The following is a 22,313-nucleotide window of genomic DNA, read 5'->3' as shown; positions in this document are numbered from 1 at the left end:
ATTATTCATGGGCCATAAAAAGTAGTAATTTACATAAATAAATATTACGGGACAGTCATAATATAACTCAGGAATATTCACGGTACTCACACAAATAAATGTCCTTACCGGGATTCGAACCCTGGGCCTCCTGCTTCATAGGCAGAGTGATAACCGACTAAAGAAAGGATGCTTAGCACAAGTAACAAGTAATGAAAGAATTAATGAATAGTTTCTGTGTGAGGGTATAAATTTATGTTATATCTAAAGTCAATTTTTCATCAGTCATAAAGCACGTTTTTCCTGCTCAATGAAAGGTTCGTCCCGGGCATGTCTACATTATATCTACGTGTATATGTGTATTATGTGAGTGTATGTCTTTTAGACCTTCTAGAACACATATTTCAAAGATGTACATTGCAGATAATTTTATTGTGCATAATGGTTAAAGGTCTACATTGTAGACTCTACAGTGATCTAAATGCCAAGCCTCAGATAGAGTCCGTACACATTTTTTTTTTCAAATATGATATCAGCAGCAATATCAGCATCTACTGAGTTCCTCCATACAATCAAAATCAATAGGGATGACACATTCCCGTGATATGCCGAAAGAGTGCTGCTTCCGAAACCACATTGCAAATACAATACGATAGAATACAGTCACATTCATTTTACATTTTAGATGCTATAGCGTTACAATTGACATCAAAATTAGCTATTTAGAGCGTAGGGTAATGTGGTTCTTCCTATTACAGAAGTGGTCAATGTTTATTCCAAGGAATGGTGCAGAATCTACTTCTTCAATTATTGAACCATTATATTTAATTTATATAGCCGGTCAAACAACTTTGACAGTAGAAAAAGGCGCGAAATTTTCTATGGGAAATTTGCCATAAAAAAATCTACTGACGGAAATGGCTTGACAGACTATAATTATATCAAATATTATTAAGTACTTCGGTATGTCTGAAATTGTATCATTTGTGTTTTATTTATGGTTGATTTGCTCGTCAAATGGCGTATCATCGTCATTGTTCATGAACAGCGTTGTGTCATCCGCAAAGAGGATAAAATCATGGTTTACTAATACGTTTGGGAGATCATTAATATAAAGTGAAAACAGTAAGGGGCCCAGAATACTGCCCTGCGGCACGCCAGTCGTGTTAGGTTTGTAGTTCGATGTATAAGCTACCTTGTCATCAACTCATTACCATCGATGCTGGTGATATCCACTATACCACTATACCACTGGTGGCGGTTTCCAAGGTAACTAGCAATCCAGTCCCACGCTAGACCTCTTTACCGTAATGTCGTACAGAACCGCCTGTTCCTTCGCACTCGCATAATTATATTGCTGTCCCGCTCGCACAGTGTCATTGACCGCCGGCAACATGGGCGGGACAGCAACATAATTCCGCGCGTGCGATAGAGATAGGTACAGGTGGGTCAATGTACAAAATTCCTTGTGCTAAGCGTCCTTTCTTTAGGCTAGGAGGCCGCCGAGGCCGTTTGAAGCATAGAGCAACAACATCGCCATACGAATATTTGCTGTATTATCCGACTAGTCGCTCATTCCACATACTGTGGTGTGAGGGCGGCAGGTGGTGGGTGGTCATCGCTGGTCACTTATAAACGCCAGCGCTGAGAGCAACGCCCTTAACCTTGCGACCTTGGCGAGGTCACTACCATATCACGGTCTAGGTATACATGCAGTACTTTACCTAGTCAATACTATAAACGAACAGTCGCCATCAGATATATCGGAGCGGCCAAGGTGCTCGAAAATATCTTAACACGCCTCTATCGCCTTGTATATTCAGATATTTTTGTGAACACCTTGATGACCGTTCCGATATATCTGATGATGGCGACCGTACAAATATGGGCTTGGTAACGTTTGGCAATTATGTATTTCGTAGCCGGGTTTCGTGTCAGAAATACAAATCCTAAACCGAAACGGGGACTATTAATAATTGGATTTATAACTTCGTTTGGTATATAACCAGCTCCAAAACTGGACTAATGGTCCCAAACGCCGATATATGATGGATACTGTAGCTGGTTGAGAACGGTCTCACACATCATACATGCCTATAAACCAGGAATCTTCTTTCCAATTCTGTAGCTAGTTGGTTCCGAAACGAGACTTAGTTGCCCACTAACCAGCCGTGACGCTCGTCGTGATGGTTCCTACGAGTCAATATACTAAGCATAATATTGTGACTGGTTCCTTATCAGGCAGCGACTAAACGAAATCTAGCCGTGGACTGAACGTGACTAAGTGTTGGCGTGACGGTTTCTGGTCGGCGACACATTCAATCGCGTCGTTAAAATAAAATTAAAAATACTAGATTTAACTATTTCTTATACTATTTTTCTAACAAAATAATCTTGAACTAAAACTTATGTAAATATAAATAAAATTGACGTTTGCGATAATTATGGAGGTGGTATTAAATATAGTTGTTCGATCTCTCGATCTATGTACAGTCACTGCAGAGAGAGCTGACCTCCCCTGCATTAAAATTTGTTTGCAGGTGTAGGTCACCTCTCTCTACAGCTGACTGTACTTATAAGCACTTGGGTAGTATAACCTTTAATAAAAAACATTACACTAGCAAGTCTAGGCACGCGTCTTTGTGAATGACAAGATCTATACTCAAATCACTGACACCTCACGCTGTGAAAACCGCCTTGAAGGTTGTATTTCTAAGTAATCATATCTGCCCTTGGTTCTATAAATCACCACTTGAATGGTTGTACGGAGTGCTAACCCGATATTAGGCTCAATCGTGGCTTCAAAGCTTTATGGCTACCCTCTGACGTAAACTGTACCAAAGAGCATATAATCACTACGTTTTAAGAGACGGGACTTCCATACTAGCGAGTGGACTCAGTTTGTTTCGCAAATCATTACCAAAATCTACGACAAAGAACTGTCAAGGAACCATAATACCAACATAACCGATTTAAATAGTGTAGTACGCTACACGCTTGCGATTCTTATCGATATCGATAAAATGGGGAGGGTTGAAACATAGGCTCCTGACTACAAATTTTGTACTCGAAATCAGGTTAGCATCGAGTCCACATTTAAGTTGTATGTTATATAGTGGATAGTTCTTTGAGTGGACTAATATCTGGTCGGGCTTAATGTGGACCCGAATTATTTTAATACAGTTTTTAAGTCGTGTTTTTTTTTATTTAAAGCTTTATTTTCAAAATGTTCTGCACATACATGTTTCAATAAATGTTACTTTTCTATGGGAAGATGTATCGTCAGGTCTTCGTTCCCAACAAATTTCACCCACTGCCTGCATCTGAAAACATACAGCCTTGGACAAACATGACTTTATCTACAGTTTATATTCCAAGTATTTGCTAATGAGATGATCTACTGATTATTTAGCGCTAATATGCATCTATAAATCATGTTTTTCGGCATCCAGTTATCAACAACCCTTTATCAATGCTCTAACTTTTTATGTATTTATATGTCTATTAATCATGAGAACCGGTCTGGCCTACTGGGCAGTAACCCTGCCTATGAAGCCGATGGTCCTAGGTTCAAATCCTGGTACGGGCATTTATTTGTGTATAAACATACAATTATCAATAGTTTTAGTACATCCCTAGTTCACAACTAAAAATAATATAAAATATCAAATTTTCGATGTGTTTAAAGCCTGCTGCACCAAAATAAGGTCAAAAGTATCTAAAGCAATACGTACCGGTCTTTATCCAAGGGAAATTTCGCCATAAAATCCCTTTTTTCGTGATTTTCTCGAGTGGCTCGCTTGCCACATATTTCACACTTAGTAAACCATTTTCTCGGTGGCATTATAACAAAGTCGCTCTTTACTCTGATCACGGTTCACTATTTTCGATATTTTCACTAAATAATAATAAAAATTGCACGAAATACCCGAACAAAACATTGAAGCCTTCATAACAAACAAAACAATTAGGCTGACAGTTGACTTGATGTAAACTTGACAGAATAAATAGCACTGACGTTTTATTTTTCTTCGTTGGCAAAGATTTGCGAAACAAGTTCCATAGAAAACTTATATTGTTCCTAGTTGCGTCAGCCTGAACTGTACTATGAATAGGTTAATTAAATAATGATTGTTGAATTTCAAATGCGTTCTTTAATAACTCTAAGTGTGTATTAGCAGCCCTACAAAATAGCAGCGTCACCTAATCATTTACCGAAATCGGTTCATACAAATGGGAGCCACAAGCCGCGATAAACTTATAACAACCCCTTTTTGCGTCGGGGTTAAAATTCTGCTTGTCTCCGAATCAACTTTAACACCATGTCAGCTGAAACACGTCCTCTCGATAAAAACTTCCATCAAGGATCTCCACTATGTCTTATTCCTGCGATCTTGAATCATCAAAATGCCTTTTCTTTCTATCCTATTCCATCAGCCATCGGTTTTGGGTGTCCTGCCTCTTCCAGTTGTCAATTCTCGAGAGTCTGTCAACGCGACAGCCGTCTGAGTTGTGCGGCGGTCACCCTCGTGACATAAACACACAGTGTTATTAACGACTATTGTCCGGGATGACTCAGCAGTGTATGAATCGCGCAAACCATTACGACCTTACTGGTTGTTAGGTCAAATGAGAACGCACATTTGTTACTCGTCCACGTAACTTTATATTATTATAAAACGGTTTGTATAATTTATTAGCTTCTACCTGCGACTCACGTCTGATTGAATTTCCGATACATACCGGGGATTCCATGTTATCGGCTACGACGTAGCGCTGCGACCGTAGCTCAGCGGTGAATGTTTTAAAAGGACATATCGTGCCTTAGGAGAGTATAAGAGTTAGTACTGATGACATTTCTTCAGCCAAAAACGTCACTTTTGACAGTGACAGATCAGTATGATCAGTTTCATATTAGAATGGGATCGAATAACTATGAAACTCGAATTGGCCAGTAGGCCAAACTGGCCGTCAAGGTTATTTATTAGTTTTATTAGTCAGTCGTATTGATGAGTATTTGTCGAAGATATCATTCCTTCGAAACTTTAATAGACACTGAATGTATTTTAATGATAAATTGAAGGCTGTGTTTTGTTTTCTATAAAATGTATGAGAAAATTGTCTTAGTGAAAATAAACATTCAAACAAAGAGGAGCTTTGATAGCTCTTAAGGTCCTTCGTTAGATACTTACGATATTGATTGATGTTTGATACTTATGTATTGTCGCTGTCGCTGTTGCGGTGGTATCAACTTTTTTGTTTGAAACTTGTTACTTTTGACACTGACATATCTTTAGCAAATGTTTGACGTATCTCCAAGTTCGAATCGGGCCGATCGTCACGTCTCGTATTTCGCTTTACTAAAAATGAAACCGTAGCGCTACGAACTGCTACGCACGCTACGGCGGGGCGGCGGCCACGCGTGACGCACTTCCTGCCGCGGAGCCGCAAGGCCGCAAAACCTGTCATTATGGAGGTTTTCAGGGAAATCTTAACACCACGCTGCACGCGAAGGCCCAGGATCACTGCTGGAATAAATTAAAAAAATATATAAGAAGCCCCGCATGGCCTCGACACATTTCATACATACATTTGTGACATACGGACGGACAGACAGACAGACATGATGAATCCATAAGGGTTCCGTTTTTTAGCCATTTGGCTACGGAACCCTAAAAATATGTTAAGTGCCACTAGGTTCGAAAAGGTTTCACAAACTGTTTTACAAATAATTCAGTTTTACGTATCGTGAACAAGGTTCTAAACCCCGGTCCCCGGTACGTCCTTAGACTACGTCCAAAAGAGAGGTATGGGCATTATGAATGTCATCTCGCTTTGTATGGTAGGGCAGATCTAGAGCAGAGCCCAACTGGAGAAGTACCTCCACCTTACAGTACAACGGACGCTCCGGCTGTGGAATGAGCTCCCTGCCGAGATTTTCCCGAGGGTATACAGTATGGGGTTGTTCAATAAAGGAGTGTACTGATTTTTAAAGGGTCGGCAATGCGCATGTAACACCTCTGGAGTTGCATGCGTTCATAGGCTACGGTGACTGCTTACCATCAGGCGGGCCGTATGCTTGTTTGCCACCGACGTGGTATAAAAATTAAAAAGCTATATCTAGTGTTTTAGCCCATAGCTGCGTCTTCACTAGGCGCAAGCAGGTCTGCATAGTTAATTGCCATTCTACTTTCTCTTAGGGACTTCGTGTATTATGTGGTAGATAGTCTGCTTTGGGGCTCCGCTGTCACACTCTGAGGAATCTCGCCAGTTCGAAGTCGGGATATCTGATACCATTCCTTTCTGGAAACGGAAAAACATCCTGGCTTTTTTGTAGGGTCGAAATTCAGGGATTTGTCTAAGTGGATCTGTCGTCCAGTCTTTTCTCCATTCATCTCTGAAAAATTCAAATCCATCATTTATATTGAACCCACATTCCCGCAGAATATATAGTATGCTCAGCTAAGTGTTACTATCAGTACCTACCATCGTCTTAACTGACTTTTCGTAAGCCTTGGTGCAACTTCATAAGGCCTGCAAATTAGGAACAGTAGTCGAACAAGCTGAGTTAGAGTGTGGCTTTTAGTGCAGTCGCCATCAGATACATCGGAGCGGCCAAGGTGCTCAAAAACATTTGAACATACACTTTATTCACATCTTGGCAATAGAGGCTTAGCTAAAGTATTTGTAAACACCTTGGCTGCTCCGATATATCTGATGGTGACTGTACAACAACTGCTACGTTAGTTATCTCTATCTACTTGCTTTGTGTAATAAAGCGTGTATTACCAACTTACATATTAACAATTACAAAAGCGTTGCAGTCTAACCCACTACAAAGGTAATCGTAGCAGTAATCACTTATTATAAGCTTTATAACGGTATCAGTAGGATAAAGGTCGGCACGCGGCGGTTCCCACCGAGCGGCCCTTCGGTCGCCGGTGTCACATGTATCGACTTCATAAATAAAATAATCACTCTGTTTAAAAAATATGCGGTTGGCTGTCATCGATTTCATACGGAAATAATTCTGAGAAATAATAACAAAATAACTCTTTGCGGAGATAGATAGTTATACATTCTTTATTCATACCCACAACATACATGGCATTGGCATCAGAACAAACAAAAAAGAAAAGTGTATAATAAAAACATGCAAACTTAATTACATAAAAAACATTTTTTTAGTTAATTAATACGCCATGTGTCGTGGCATGTGTGCGGAGGAATACAATTCTATGCGTGACCCTTAATTTTCGTCAATGAAGTAGTGGTAGATGACAGGCGTAAGCAAGGATAGTATTGAACGTCGGTTGGTTTAAAAAATATGAGCCATAAATAGCCTAATGTCAAAAATGCAACCAATGGACATCACTATGTTACTATCAATTTCCTAACGTCAGCCACAAGTAAAATTTAACTTTACCTGTTGTGTTTAAGTATTATTTTCCCACTGTTCCGTGCGTTTGTATTTCACTGACGACGTCGCTTCAGCTGATCGATGATTCACGCCGGCCTATTTACCAGGACAATCACATGTGGATAAGCATTGCAATGCAAACATAAGGAAAAGTCGTCAAATAAAGTGCATCAAAGGATTAGGAACGGGTTGTTCTACAAATGACATAATGACATCGTAACTGCACAATTACCGACGCGTGTTAACAGTGTATGAGCCATTTGTTGTACAAACTGCAATCATGTAATCGTGACAAGACTCGTTCTAACAACAACACTTTTTACCATAAATGCACCTTGAGTCTTTGTAATAAGATTTAGGAAATGTCAGTTAACAATGTGGATGGTAGTAAGACTAGTAAGACGGTGCGTGCCTAAAACAGACCATTCGTAACCCTTATCGCTTCGAGATAAGGGCTAATGGTCAGTTGTCGGCGCGCGTGCGCGGCTGACCGTCGGCGACCACCGCCGACCGCCAGTGATCGTTAGCCTGCGCCGCGGCCGCCCGCGCCCCAGCATGTGACAGGATGCCGCCCGTGGACCTGTCGGAGGAGGCGTTCACGGTGCTGCAGGAGCCGCGCGTCAATGTGGTGCGGCCGCTGCCGCGCGCCGACATGGTCGCTCCGACGCCACACTCCCTACTTGACCCGAAATTCTCCCGCGCGCTTGATTTCAAACTTCGCCGGTTGAAAGAAAAAGAGATACTCCAGGCGAATTTACGCAGACCTACACGGAGAGCACGTGCGGCGCCGCTTGCCGCTTCCAATCCGAGCTTAGGTTCCAAAGCACATAACTGTGTTGAAGGCATGAGCAGATCACATCCACGTATCGATGTGATAGCGCCTGAAGAAGATGCTTCACCATCAGGCCCGCCAGCGGAGGCTTCTCCGTCGCCCGGGCGTGGTAGCCGACGCGCAAAACGCCACACGAGTCCTGGCGAGCGGCCGCGTTTCGTCACGACTGTCAAAGTTGGGCAGTTCCTTCCTCCACCGCCTGAGTTAGCCGAGCTTCTTGGCCTGGAATCTCTATACCCGGCGCCAGCACCTGTAGTTTACTCATACGCGAGCCGGCCGAAGGCGGTGGCAGGGCGTTGTAAACGCGCGGCGCCGGAACGCAAGGAGGCGCCGGCACCGAAACGGCCCGCAGCGGGCGATGTGTTCAGCGGGGTCCGGGCTCTCATTGCTGGCGTGGCCGGCCTGCGACACATGGTTGAACAAAGCGAGACCGCGTATGTCCTCAATTCCCGCTTTATTGCACAAGATCCTTTATCACATTACTAAGACGCTCCTGCTGACGAAGCTGAGCTAATCTCTGAATCACAATTTATATATATTCGTTAGGTTAGGTTGCAAAATTGCATGGATGCGTCATAATGTTCATATTACACGGTATCATCATCAATTCATTAATGGAGAAAATACAGTCCCCAGTCCCCATCAAATACATCGGAGCGGCCATGGTGTTCACAATATCTGAACACGCACTCTGACGCCTTGACAATAGAGGCATGTTCAGATATTTGTGAAGACCTTGGCCGCTCCTATATATCTGATGGTGGAAAGGTCTTTTGCTATTATGTATGTATATGTGTGGCTATTGGATCCAAAGGAAAGGTCTTTTGCTATTATGTATGTATAATGTGTGGCTATTGTGGAATAGGTACCTTAACACGTACTTAATAAGGATCCAAACATGGAATGATTTTTAGCATTCCATGTTTGTATTCCACAATAGCGTCGGAACTACAGAGCCAGTTTTGATGATGTGTTAATATTAACTGGTTGCCAAGTCCCTAGTAAGGAAAGGTATACCATGCGAAGACAATATATAATCGTTTTAGTTTTAAAACTTGTTCCTTATTAATATGTAGGTAGTAAACACGATTGACACCTCCACACTTCCATGGCAGTCGGCAATTACTCAACCTTCACCCAAATTCAATAGTGTATGAACGGACTGACACATTTCCGCCCGACGAGGTATTCTATCTGTGGCTCGGCCGGCACGACACTGCTGCACGAACCAAACATATTCAATCATGAAATAGCGCCTCGGCGCGTCGGTGGCGGTTGATTCAATTGCTATACACGGCTGTTCATGCAACAACATACAGACAACTTGAAGCAAAAATCCTTGATCGTCTATGTTACATGATGAGTAAATTTGAAAGATAGATGCGTACGTACTAGTGAATTGATAACACAACCTCACAGAGTTCTGGCGGATATTAACCCCTCAGTTATCAGCAGTAGAAGTTGCTAAGCGGGCAAGGTGTTAAATATAAGCAAAACTCACCTTAATTCATTTAAAATCTTAGGTTAGGTTTTTTATAATATGAATATAAAAGTGAAATATAAAACCATTTATAAAACAATACAAAGATCACCAATAAAACTTATTTAGGTATTCTCATCCACAGTCCAAGCTGTTAAATGATAAGATCTACTCGATTAAAAGATCTTCCTATATTCCATTATTCATTACGTTATCCTTCCGCAGTGGAACTCCGACGAAGGTCAAAGTTATTCTGGTCTGTCTGCAGCGCAGCGCTCTAATATTGTCTTTTGAATTACTGTAGCTACAGTCTGTCAACCGGGTCAGCGTTATAAGTGTAAATTTTTAACACGCAATTGACAAGTGATGGACTCGGTATGCCTCCGCATGACGAGTGGCCCAGAGAACTGCCAGCTGAGAGTTACATTAACGATTCATGGCCGAATTGGGGTCGCCATTATGGACTCGGGCTCGAGCCCTCATCGTTTGTAATGCTTATCTTATCACGATGCCGTTTTATTGCAGTTTTTAATTGGCATTGGAAAAGTTTTAGCACCGATGTGATATGACGCGCGGATGTTCGGGGATTTGATTTGAGTTTGTTATGGATCGAGTTGAAAATACTCACTGACATGACAAACAGATGGTCAGTCAATTTGGCCAAAGGTTAGGTTACCTACTAGTAAATGACATTATAAAAAAGCTTCCACAAACAAAAAAAATATGATACCTATTCAGAATCTCACTTAAGTCACACGATTGCTCAAGAATTATATTTTCTTCATTCTGAATTCTGACTAAGTACATAAACGACACTGCCTGTGTAATGCAGTCCTATCATGATGACCAGTTTTGCGCACAGTTGAAAATAAAAATGCACCTGAACTTTACAATTAGGGTAACGGCGGCTATTAACGCGGGTATCAAAATCGACGTCTAACACCGCGGTGTTTACAAATACGCATTTTGCAAGCAAACAGATCTATTCCCTAAGAAATAAAGCATACACAAAACAAGCTCATTCATTGGTCTATCGTGCCCATTAGTGTGCATTTGTGTGAGTGTAACAAAAAACTCGCGATTCGTCAGTTTGTGCGACGGCGGCGCAAGAACCGGTTGTTCCATACAGACGCGTGACACCACAGGTAAGTGCACTCCAATCTTACTTAGTGTTTTACGTAATAGTTATGGCAAATAAACTAGTGCAATGCCTTTTAAGAGGTTGTGTATTGTTTTCTACACGATTTTGAATTACTTTTAACTTAGTTTTTGACCCGGAAATACGTTTAAAATTGAAAATAAAATACAGCGGTGATAGGCGCCAATTACTTCTGTGGTAAGTAATTCCGTGGTATGCCACGGTAATAGAAAAAGTGGTAGTTTTGTTATTTACTCTTTAGTTTTGGTACAAATTATCAATTTTATAATTTCTTTTATTTATTCCAATCTTGATCTATTCACGCTATTAAAGAGCTATTTCCGTGGTATGGAAAGTATTTAACTAACCCTTAATTTTTAACAAAAACTTCAGCACCGATTTCCTTGTTTCTATGGGAACCCTTAATCTGTCAACTTTTTTTTATTTTGAGTTAAAACCTAAAATTTACTTGCCAGTTATGTGATTTTGTCTTTACAAGAAGCTTGTAATATACGTGTTTGATTTGATTTGAAAAACCATCTGTGTTTTATTCTTTTTATGGGTCGGAATTAGGTTTAATTAAACTCCAAATTAAGCCTATTACCGATGGTATGATCAGATTACCCTCGGTAATAGAATGTATAGAAATCTATTACCGACCCAGAGAAATATCGAATGGGTCGGTAATAGGCTCTTAAAGAGTTATCTATTACCGAGTGACTATTTGGTATTGTATTGAAATATCGCATTTAGGGTACCGCAAGTACAGATTTCGTTGATAAAATTTAGACTTCAGTTATCATTATCAGATTTAAATTCTTCTGTTTTCTGATTCAGTTATTACTCTGACAAGGAAGGGTACCCAACTGCCGGACATTTCCGATTAGATTTTTTTTTTATATAATTTTATTTATACAGTTGTCCAAAATCTCAGACATGATTTTTTTTAGCTATAAGAATCAGCAATAAGAAAAGTACTGTGATTTGTTAATTATAAACGGGTAAATTATAACACATAATATGTGAGAGACTTTATTTAACTTAATTACCTTACCAAAAATATTAGAATTAAAAATTTTCATGTTTTTATATATAGTCGAAATTTTATGAGGTGGACGTTTACCATTTCACTGTGGTAAACTTTCACTCAGGTGGTAAACGTCCAGCTTATAAAATTTCGACTATAATTTACGCTGTGCCTTATGAGTAAATGTTACTTACTTGTTTTTTTTGTGCAGCTAATTATGTCAGTAAGACAAATTCTTATCAATCTTTATAGCATTTAAAAATTACTTTATTTAATAACAGGAAGGCCTATTTGTCATATACGTCCATAGTAAAACTTTACTAATAGTAATTTTTGTTGTTTTACATGTAAAACATTCAACTTATAACTTGTTATACAGGTACTGGTGGGTACTTGGTAAGTTAACTATTTAATAGTATTTGATTGTGCCAAAGTGTAATTATAATCTCTTCGAATATATCTCTTATTTTGAAACATACTCCTATAGTTTTATTTTTTATTTTTGTGTCATTATTAAAGTTAATGACACAAAAATAATATACAGAACCCACGTCGTTATTATTGTTTTAACCCTCGGTATTAGGTTTCGAATTTTGAGTTTGATTTCTATTAACGAGTGCAGAAAAATCATGCCAATTGTACCCTCGGTAATGAAAGCTCAATTCGCGATAATAGAATCACAGCCTGTCCCTTGCCACGGTAATAGAAGATTTGGTCATTTTGGCTTCAAAAAATATTTTAATACATATAATAACCCAAAATGAATCCAAAAACGTGTGAAACGGAAAGTTCATTAAATGCTCTGATGAAAAAAAAATATTCCTGGCTGTTAGACAGCATTGATACCCTTAATTTTTGGATCTCTTTTGAAAAGTTCCTTAACTACCACGGTAATAGGTGCCTTTACCCTATCTCCAACTAAATTAACTACATACTATTCCATGCTCTCTCGTGCCACTGAGACTGGAAGAAGAGCTAACGTGACAGTGTTGTCCTCTTCCTCTCCCTAAGTCAAGGACGTATCCAAATCCAAACTCAGAGCACAGTGGGGCGTCTTGGAACTGATCTATGTACTGCTATTGTTGCAGCGGCAGCATGGCGACGTCCGGCGGCGGCAACATCATGCACGACAAGCGCGTCGTGCGCGGCAGCACTTTCGCCGTGCACCCCCAATCTCACGTAAGTTCAATTTTTTTGAGTGACTGGTCTAAGTTGCTCGTCTAACTATCGCCTGGACGCCAGGGTGTCCCGGAGGGATGCCTCGGGGAAACGTAAGTTCCTCTGTTGCTTTCACTTTTATAAACTACACTTCTGGTGCACATTATGTGTCAACAGCAAACGAACAAAGATATATGTGTGTAATTTCCAGTTGGAAATTGCGCTGCAATCGCTCGTTTGTAAACAAATACCTACAAATAAAAAGCTTAAGAAGAAATCCGACACTGTGTATACTAGAAATAATTTTATCATACTTATCATCGAAAAGCTTACAATTCTCTGTAATTCACTGCACTTCTCTTAGAAAGAAAATTACGAGATTATACTCGAAGCTTATTCAATTGCGTAATTTCGGAAAACTTCTTCCGCCACTATGTTGTGTAAAGCACAAATAAAACAAGCTCTTACTACGATTTGAATAAGCCGACAGCACCTGCTGCATGGTTAGCTGCGTGGACTGAGACTGTTGGTTTCCTTCCTAAGCTTTTTACCAGATTGTATCGTATGTGTTTACAAAACACAGTTTTTAGCGCGAAATATTCCAACTGGAAAATAATACCAACTTTGGTTAGCTGAGGTTAATAATTGATTAATAATCTGTGTAATATAATAATGATAACTATAGATAGGTTATACGCGCTCCAAAATTGACGCACTTGTGACGATTGTACAGTTTGCTCTTAGTCGTTGGACTTTAACTGTGTCGCACAAGTGACAAACACTAGTCGTCTCTTTTTTTCTTAGGTATTCTTTTAATTATGCCTCCTCATTTACGCCTTTTGCGTATGTAAACAATAAACAAAATGTGAGTGTGTGCTGCAGTGACATAGGAAGCATTTTTCGTTTGTTATGTTAGGATAGGTATGCCATATCTATAGTTATAATATCATTCATCACCCCCGCTTGCTTCTCTAAGGAATACCCCTCATAATTTCGTTTTAAACACCTGATATACAACTTCGTGTGTATCTGTGCCCTGTCTGTGGCGTCGTAGATCCCAACGAAGGCACCGATTTGAGTGCGGTTTTTTTTAATCAAAATTGTGCTTAGCCAACGTGCCAATCGCTAACGCTCCGTAGCGTAGCGTAGTCATCTATCTCTATCACTCCACCATATTAGGGGGACAGTGACCATTGCGTTTCGTTCGCTACGGATCGTTCACGATTTTCACGTTAACTACGCACCCAGATGGTTTTTAGATAGGATTCACTAGATTCCTTGACGTTGTTAATGAAGAAAATTATTAAGACACTTCCTACGAAATGAGTTTCTAAAATGTATTGACTACTATCACAATTTCGCACTTTGAACCAGCAACCTGATTATACTTGCAACAACTGAAATGAGCGGACATTCGGCACGCGGCCCGCTACGCTGGCCACACTGTGATCAATATTAGATGTTTGGTTGGGCGCCGCAAGTGGGCCGGCCGTTGACTGCCTAGCGCCCGCAGTCTGCAGGGTTGCTGACCAATAGTAGTGCTTATTGCGATGACAGAAGCTCTAGTAATGGTCAGTGTTTTGCTGTTAGTATAACCGGCTGTGTACTGTGTAGTGTATGGTCGCCGAATCTAGGTTTGTATAAAAGTTCGTCTACGAGCTTAATAACGCTTTGAAATCTAGCTCACAGACAAAATTAAAACTAGACCAGTGCTCTCTCAAGCGGTGGGAAATGAAATGCGTATTTATAATCAGAAAAAACCTTTATTAAGTTTATTCGTCATAGGCACTTCCAAGCCGTTGATGCTCTTTGGCAGAAAAAAGGCAAGTGATAATGACACAAGGCGAAAGCCAACAAGTTGTTGCAGGTGACAATACTGACTTTATTAAAGCAAGGTTAAAGCCGTGAGCCACGCAATAATCGCTCTATCATATCATGCACTACGCGATATGACGCATCCCACTATAAAATACAATATTTATATTACGAACCACCCGCCACGCGACTCGAAACCTTCCCACTATGACTTAAATTCCACACAAGAAACAGCGTAATTCCTTCACGTGCACTCAAATAATTCAGTGAAAAACAACATTAGCATGTCAGTCAGTGTTCGGGCAAATTGCTACAAATGACCCTTAGCTACTAACTGACTCCAAACTGAATTTTGTCATTAAGGTAATAGAGTTGACTATGTTTTAGCCCCGACGACGCCTGGCGCCGGTCTTCTGCATTCCTCCTTGTACATTTCTTGTACAAACGGACATGTTTACTATATTAAAACGTAAATCTTTTAGCACTCTTGTTTACCTGTAATCGATACAGACTAAAATAGAAAAGTGACAGTCGTGTTGGAATTATCACTTGACATGTCTTTCATTAAAGTAACGATTTCAAGCAATTTCCTCCATTTTACGTTGTGCGCTTCGTTCACATAATAAAGCATTTAATATTTAATTAATTTAAAATATGGTTAAAATTATATTGCAATAATTATTATCATTATTTAGCCAGTCGTCGGCTACTGTTGACTGATGAGCGTAAGACCTTTCTTCCAAATATCGAAGTTCGTCCCTTTTTCTATCCAACTTTCTCCTCAATTAACCATAATCTGCCAAAACTCGTGAATATCCTCACGCCAAAACATTGCAAAATTACTAGAACTACTTAGAATAAATAAACCTAAATATCTACAATACGGGGCGGGCCGTAATAAGTCACACGAAATACACCATGAGGCCACTTTAATGTACGCCAAGGCACTTGAAGTTTAATGCGGATTTTAATGAACCTTGGACATTATTCCTTTGTAGTTGAATAAGTTTGTAGCTGTAGAATAATAAGTCATGATACGTGGGCCCCGACAACCACGCGACCACCAGTATGAAGTTAATTTTAAATTTAAATTCTCTAATAGATGAATATCTATAATGTTTTATTGGTGTAGAAAATACAATAGGTTGCTGTTGCAATAATGACCGAATAGTTGAGAAAGTAGCACAGCACAAAACATATTGTCATGAGGCTCTAAGGATAGTCATAAGAGCGTTTTCACATTGTCCGATCCGATATCGGATGTATAATCCACAATGTCGGGACGCGGGGTGTACCGGGCACGTCGTCCTTAAGGTCAGCGGTGGCAGCATGGTTGCATTTTTATCACCTGTCACTATACCTGTCACTTACATAACTTCACCTTCAACATTTATTCAGCAAATAGGCCACAAGGGCACTTTTACACGTCAACATGGAATTTACATACAAGCAAAAACAAGCACATCAACAATTAATTATAAAATACAATTACAAAAAATAACTAAAATAATAATAATAATAAAAACAAACAGATACAAAAAAATCTAAAATTATTTAGAGGTGTAAATATCTCTAAATGTCAGAACTAAATTACTTTTATCAAATTATCCTTAGAGATGTATAAAGTCTCTAAGAGTCAAAATTCCGTATAACTAAAACATTCATTACATTACATAAAAGAAACATACGAGAACCGAATGAGGTGTCTCACTGTAATTATATACTCAATAAAGTTAGCTTAAACAGACCGTCTCCACAAACAGCACCCGTTCACGAGTATGACGCGTATCTCAGCCATCGCCTCCCTCAACATTCATTCGGGAAAGTGGCGCCCGATCAACGACGCCACCGTAAATAAAGACTTTTAAGCGAGCATAACATGTTCAAGCTAACAGGGTATATTAATATTTAAATAGTAATAACATGTAGGTACAGCGCTGTTTCTAAATCTCATACAAAATTTGACTTAACGCAAACGCATACGTCACGTCAAGCTATCGAATAAATGTACACTAGGGGTTCTGATGATCTAGGTAATTATAATTACCACACATTGTTTTACGCGGTAAACGCAGCGCGAGACGCGATGCGTCAAACGTGTTTATTGTTTATTGCGTGAAACACGTTCGTTCGACCCAAGCGGTTAGTATTGGCTCATTGGCTACGCACCCAGTTACTTCTTCCTCCCTTCATTCCGCAAAGAAATTAAATATTTGACAGATATTTATTTCTCTCTAAAACTGTAAGTCATTCACGTGAAGTAAGTTATAGGAGGTCAACGTTGAGCAAGTGGTAACAGTCCAACAATTTAAGGACAATAATAAAATACCTCTACCTATAAAAGTGCAAGAGAATTACATGATATATCATATAAGTATATCTTATGCGATATAGCAAAATACAATACGCGTTAGTGGAAACTTCAAACAAGCCTGAAACACCCGATAATCCCGACATACATAGACTACTGTCCATAACCACGTGGTGCTTAGTGAAGCTCGCTTGACCGTAGGCCGGGGCTCGGAGCCCGAGAAGCAAAGCACGCACGCAATGCGTCCCCTTTTACACCAAACCTTGCGTTTACATACTAAACATTTTTGTCAAGACTTCCAACGCCCGTCTATTGCGTGATTATCTTTGCTTGCCATCTTTTCGCAACAGCCACTTTTATTGGCTTTTATCAAATGAAATAATTGTTTGACATGTGTAAAATACAGGTGTTATGTTTCAAATCTAGACCTTGTAACTTTAATAAATGACCGTTGATTATAGACCAACGCCTGTGAAATCGCTTCTAGACCTTATCCGAAATACCCAGTCACTGCTCGCAATGACTAAGGCCATTGAATGCCAAGTCAAGGTGAAGTGACTTAAGTATATGTATTAGGACTACGCAAAAGATGAAATACAAGATTAGTATTTCTAAGAAGCATTATTAGTCAGAGTGCCTTATTATGGTTATAGAAGAATTAGGGATCAGACGGACAGCAAACCAATGGTAGTTCTTCAGTGGAAATCGGTGACGCGTAGTAATTTTCTGTTTAGTCTACCTGATCCGGATTGATCGATACTATAATAATGAAGACCATATTTGTATATTATATACATTATACAGACGCGCAAGTTGCGGAAAGCTACCAAAGTTCTATTTTATTTTTATTTAAGGGATAAACAACAGTACAATATGTATTACAATAGGCATTACAGACGACATGTGTTACATTAACATTATGTATTGTCAACAGCGCTACCCACGGATAACTTTAAACAATTTGTGGTTGCAAACGTGGAACTGTATTACAAGTATACAATTAAGAATACTAGAAAGAAGATATTCACATACGTTACACAAGAAAAAAGAAAAAAAACAATTAGTGCTAGAAAATATCGAGTAATAAAGTTAGAAAAGTTCACCGAAATTTCACAGGAAATAAAGGAAACTCAGGTTGAAAATGAATTTGGGAAACTCCTCATATGGAAAAATGAATATGATAAGTTTCCCAAATTTTTAACCGACGAAAAAAAGCGGAGGAGGTTCTCAAGTCGACGTGTATATATTTTTAATCTGTTATTTTTGGAGTCGGTGCCAGCCTCAAACAAACTTGAGCACCTGGCGGAGGTTGCAGTTTTGGAATGTGTTGCGTTCAACTCTTCACTAAGGTGCTCAAGTTTGTTTGAGGCTGGCACCGACTCCAAAAATAATAGATTAAAAATATATACGCGTGTTAATATATAAATACGCAGATTTGTGTGATTGATTTCAGAAGTATGTATACATATTTCTAGATGTAATTAAATTGATATAAGATTGTATTAAATATAGAAAGTGTATAGAAATAGATTATAATTTTAATTGTAGGGTAGGTACAAGTACCTATTCACTTGCGTTATTAAGGACAAATTTTTTTTTTGTTGGTCGATTCGTTTCGTGTAGTGCAGGTTTTTTAGGCGGTTATTTTTTTTTGTCAAATTTTTTTTCCATGTTGAAAATTTCGCCATTTTGGAATCTTCCCGACGGCACATCAGTACCAAATGAACGTCTTTATTGTCAACTACCGACCTGTATTGCGTCGCAACTTTTAATAAAAAGCTTCGCTGGACAAAGACCAACTACTACACGGACAATATTAATGACGTACGCGTGTGGCGGGCTCGGGGCAAGACCTCCCCTAGCTTTGGGTGACGCATTTCCTTACGCGGTCACGCACTCCGCCTCACACACAGCTTTATAGTACTACTTACCTAATTACTGAACATATTGCTCAAACCTGGATAGGAGCAGGCCAACTCGAACGTACACTGACATTAAAATGGTATTTGAAGTATATTAGTTATCGTGCGTCTTGCCCGCGCCAACACATGTCAGGACGTACGAGCGAAATGCACGATATTTGAATGACAGTTAGATGTCAGTCTCATATCAGTGTACGTTCGAATTGGCCTGGAGGCCGAGCCAGGATAGCAAACAATTCGTGTTCGAACGTCTATTAAAAAAATAAGATTCCGAAGTCCGGTCGCTCCAAAAAGGTTTGGCGGCGCGCGGTCTGAATTGGACCAAGTTATTCGTCCGTTGACCGCCACGTCGATAACGCCGAGCAATCTGTAGAGACTCGTGCAAGGTAGCTTATATTATTGGCTTTGTGGGTTGTAGACCTAGCGAACCATTTTGAAATATTTTCAAAACACTCAAACGACAAATACAAACATAAACGCTGAAAAAAATCATATACCTAAGTATACTTAATTATTGAAACTACTCGCAGTATTGCAATCAATCGGTAGAGAAATATGACCTGTGAAGGAGACCAGTCGGACAGACAGGAAAGCATTTATGCCCAAGCTAAAACGTCATTGTCGTGTCCGTTAGTCAAAATTGTGAAGCGAGGAAATACTACCTTGAATTACGGCACGCCTATGCTCTGCCTCAGTGTTGGCCGAACGTTAATTAGAATTGACCATGAACTATTACAAATTGATCCATAAACTGTATCCGTCCGTTACGGTTTACGGTTTGATTTGGAATGGTTTTTGGTCAATTCTAATGAACGTTCGGCCAACACTGCTCTGCCTCATCCTTCACAATATAGATAGCTTGACGTCATTATCCAAAGAGACGGAAAAGGTAAAAGACATAATTACAGCCTTAAAATGCTTATTATATATGAAACCTACAGCTGCTTCTTGTGTTCGTGTATCGTGGGGATACAATTAATGAATTGTAGATGAAATTAACTACTTTACTGCATTCAACTTTTAAATGCAACACAAGTAAAAGTGGAATGATTATAATTAACACTAATAGTCAATACCTGGTTTAGTGTTTGTGTAATTCAATTATTTATTCCACTACAGTAACAACGTTAATGCTCTCATTTCTTGTAACTTAAATAGTACGAGTATGTAAACCGTGTTACTGTCTAAATTGAACTTTTCAATATTATCGAGTGCGAGTGGCCTAAATATTTGGTAGGTTTGTAAAAAGACTCCCAAATCAAAGTAATTGTAAAGTTGAAGCTGTTATCCTATTGTTCCCGATGTTTTTTTTCACCGAATCAAATCAAATCGCATTTCGTACCTACTTTAAGTTGACACGAGCTATGATGATGTTAAAGCCACGCGCTTGCTAAGAAGCTACACGTATTTTAAAGAGATATGTATGCTACTTACAAGTCAGGGATTCACTACCCACTATTCGGAGACCAATTCTGCGATATGTGACCTAAAAATTCGCTCGACTTTGTTTTTGCTGCTATCAGTGCAATAACGATTAAAGTCATCCAAATTGGCAAATGGCTTTTCCCTTATCCAAGAGCTGCTTCTAGATTGCCTCATAAGTTATCGTTGTATCTGCAGGGCGATGGCATCGAGAGCGCCGCAGCGAAGGCAGCGCGCACGCGGCGGCGCGCGCTCGCCCGCCGAGCGGCCGCCGCGCGCCTGCGGCCCGGCACGCCGCCGCCCGCGCCCGGCCGCCGCCACCACCCCATCCAGACCGAGTACTACCTCGAGGAGCTGTTCGACAAGGGCGTGGAGATGGAGGTCGGCGTGCAGACCGACCTGTTCCTCGACCGGCCCGCCACGCCGGTGTACGTGCCGGCGAAGACTGGTGCTGATGCCGCTACCCAAATCTATCCCGGTGACGTAAGTACCTCTACACCTACATGATTTTTTTGTCGCTAGCACTCACGAGATCTTGGCACAAAGTCAAATACAGAAACCTTACCGAACCTTAAAGTTCTTGCGAGACAACAGACTTGCACTTGGTTCTTTAACTCCGGTCCGTAATTATGTGTACGAGTATGTTGGGTATTGTGGCAATATTTGACAGGAGCGCCAGTTGTAATTGTAGAATAATATACCCATCACTTTGATCATCATGCAATTGTGCTATCCACAGCTATTCGACTTCGACCTGGAAGTGTCTCCGATCCTGGAGGTGCTGGTGGGGAAGACGTCGGAGCAGGCGCTGGCGGAGGTGGCACAAGAAGAGGAGTTAGCCACGTTGAGGGAGCAACAACGACGCTACGCCGAGCTCAGGGACGCCGAGCGTGCCGAGCGGCAGCGGCTGGCCGCCATGGACCAGGTACACTACTCCAACGCCACATGGTTCCAAGTTACACATTTTTCTAGTTTGCTGTAGACTAGAAAAATGTATGCTGTAGAGTATCATAAAAACTTTTCCGACATGTTCTCCATCTGCTTCTACCTCTAGGTTTTAAGGATGACTCACGCTAGACCGGGCCGGGGCCGGAGCCGGGCCGGAGTGTCCGACTTGGTCCGACACGTAATTTTCTATGACGGCTGATCGGTAATCGGTGCTTTCTATGGAAGACGAAGCGTGCGTCATCTTTTAACCTGGATCTGACGCTAATATTTACTAAGTTTGCACTAGCGTTTGACGCAACAACCAATACTGGAAGAAAAGAGACATAAATTTTGTGGATTCTAGCAATAAGAAAACTATAAACTGAAATAGATATCATAGTGTATAATAAGAAAAAGTGACCAAGTCCACCGGTGGCCGAGGCGGGAATCGAACCCGTCCCTGTGGTCGAGGCTAACGTCCTGAATATGAAAACTGTTATAATTTGTTATACAGTCAGCATCAAAAGTAGCGGATCAAATAACGCTTCATAAGTATCTACTTATTCTGTAACAGCTTAACAAAAAAGTGATATATCTTTAATATAGACCAACTAAAACTGTGAAAGATATACATATGAACGTGAATTTAAAAAAAAAATCTATATTTGGAAAAATTATCCGAAATATCAGATAATTTTGGCGCGTTGATTCATCCGCTACTATTGATGCTGACTACACCTATACCATTTCTTTAAGACAAAAATATATTAAATATTCCTGATTAGATAATGCATGGCCACTGCATCCCTGGTGGATGTTTATTTCAACGCTGTATTTAGTACAGATAGAAAAGCTGATGCAATGCTATAGGAATGCAATGAG

General features: G+C 40.1%; 1 protein-coding gene across 2 annotated transcripts in view; it reads left to right on the top strand.

Moving 5' to 3' along the window:
• The window catches only part of LOC133519547 (radial spoke head protein 3 homolog), a 37,176-nt gene that overhangs the window by 3,436 nt on the left and 11,427 nt on the right, over window positions 1-22,313 (top strand). The window contains exons 1-4 of one of the 2 annotated variants that reach the window (XM_061853553.1): window positions 7,285-8,665; window positions 12,965-13,055; window positions 20,703-20,987; window positions 21,244-21,429. In XM_061853553.1, the coding sequence (XP_061709537.1) occupies window positions 7,965-8,665; window positions 12,965-13,055; window positions 20,703-20,987; window positions 21,244-21,429 (1,263 nt within the window). In that variant the 5' untranslated portion in view covers window positions 7,285-7,964. Of the gene's footprint in view, window positions 1-7,284; window positions 8,666-12,964; window positions 13,056-20,702; window positions 20,988-21,243; window positions 21,430-22,313 lie in introns of those variants that run through there. The other variant, XM_061853554.1, reaches the window with a different exon arrangement.

The sequence above is a fragment of the Cydia pomonella genome, chromosome 7 (assembly GCF_033807575.1).
Source record: "Cydia pomonella isolate Wapato2018A chromosome 7, ilCydPomo1, whole genome shotgun sequence".
Taxonomy (NCBI): Eukaryota; Metazoa; Arthropoda; class Insecta; order Lepidoptera; family Tortricidae; genus Cydia; species Cydia pomonella.
The sequence above is the reverse complement of the archived record's forward strand: the minus strand, read 5'-3'. Positions and strand labels throughout refer to the sequence as shown.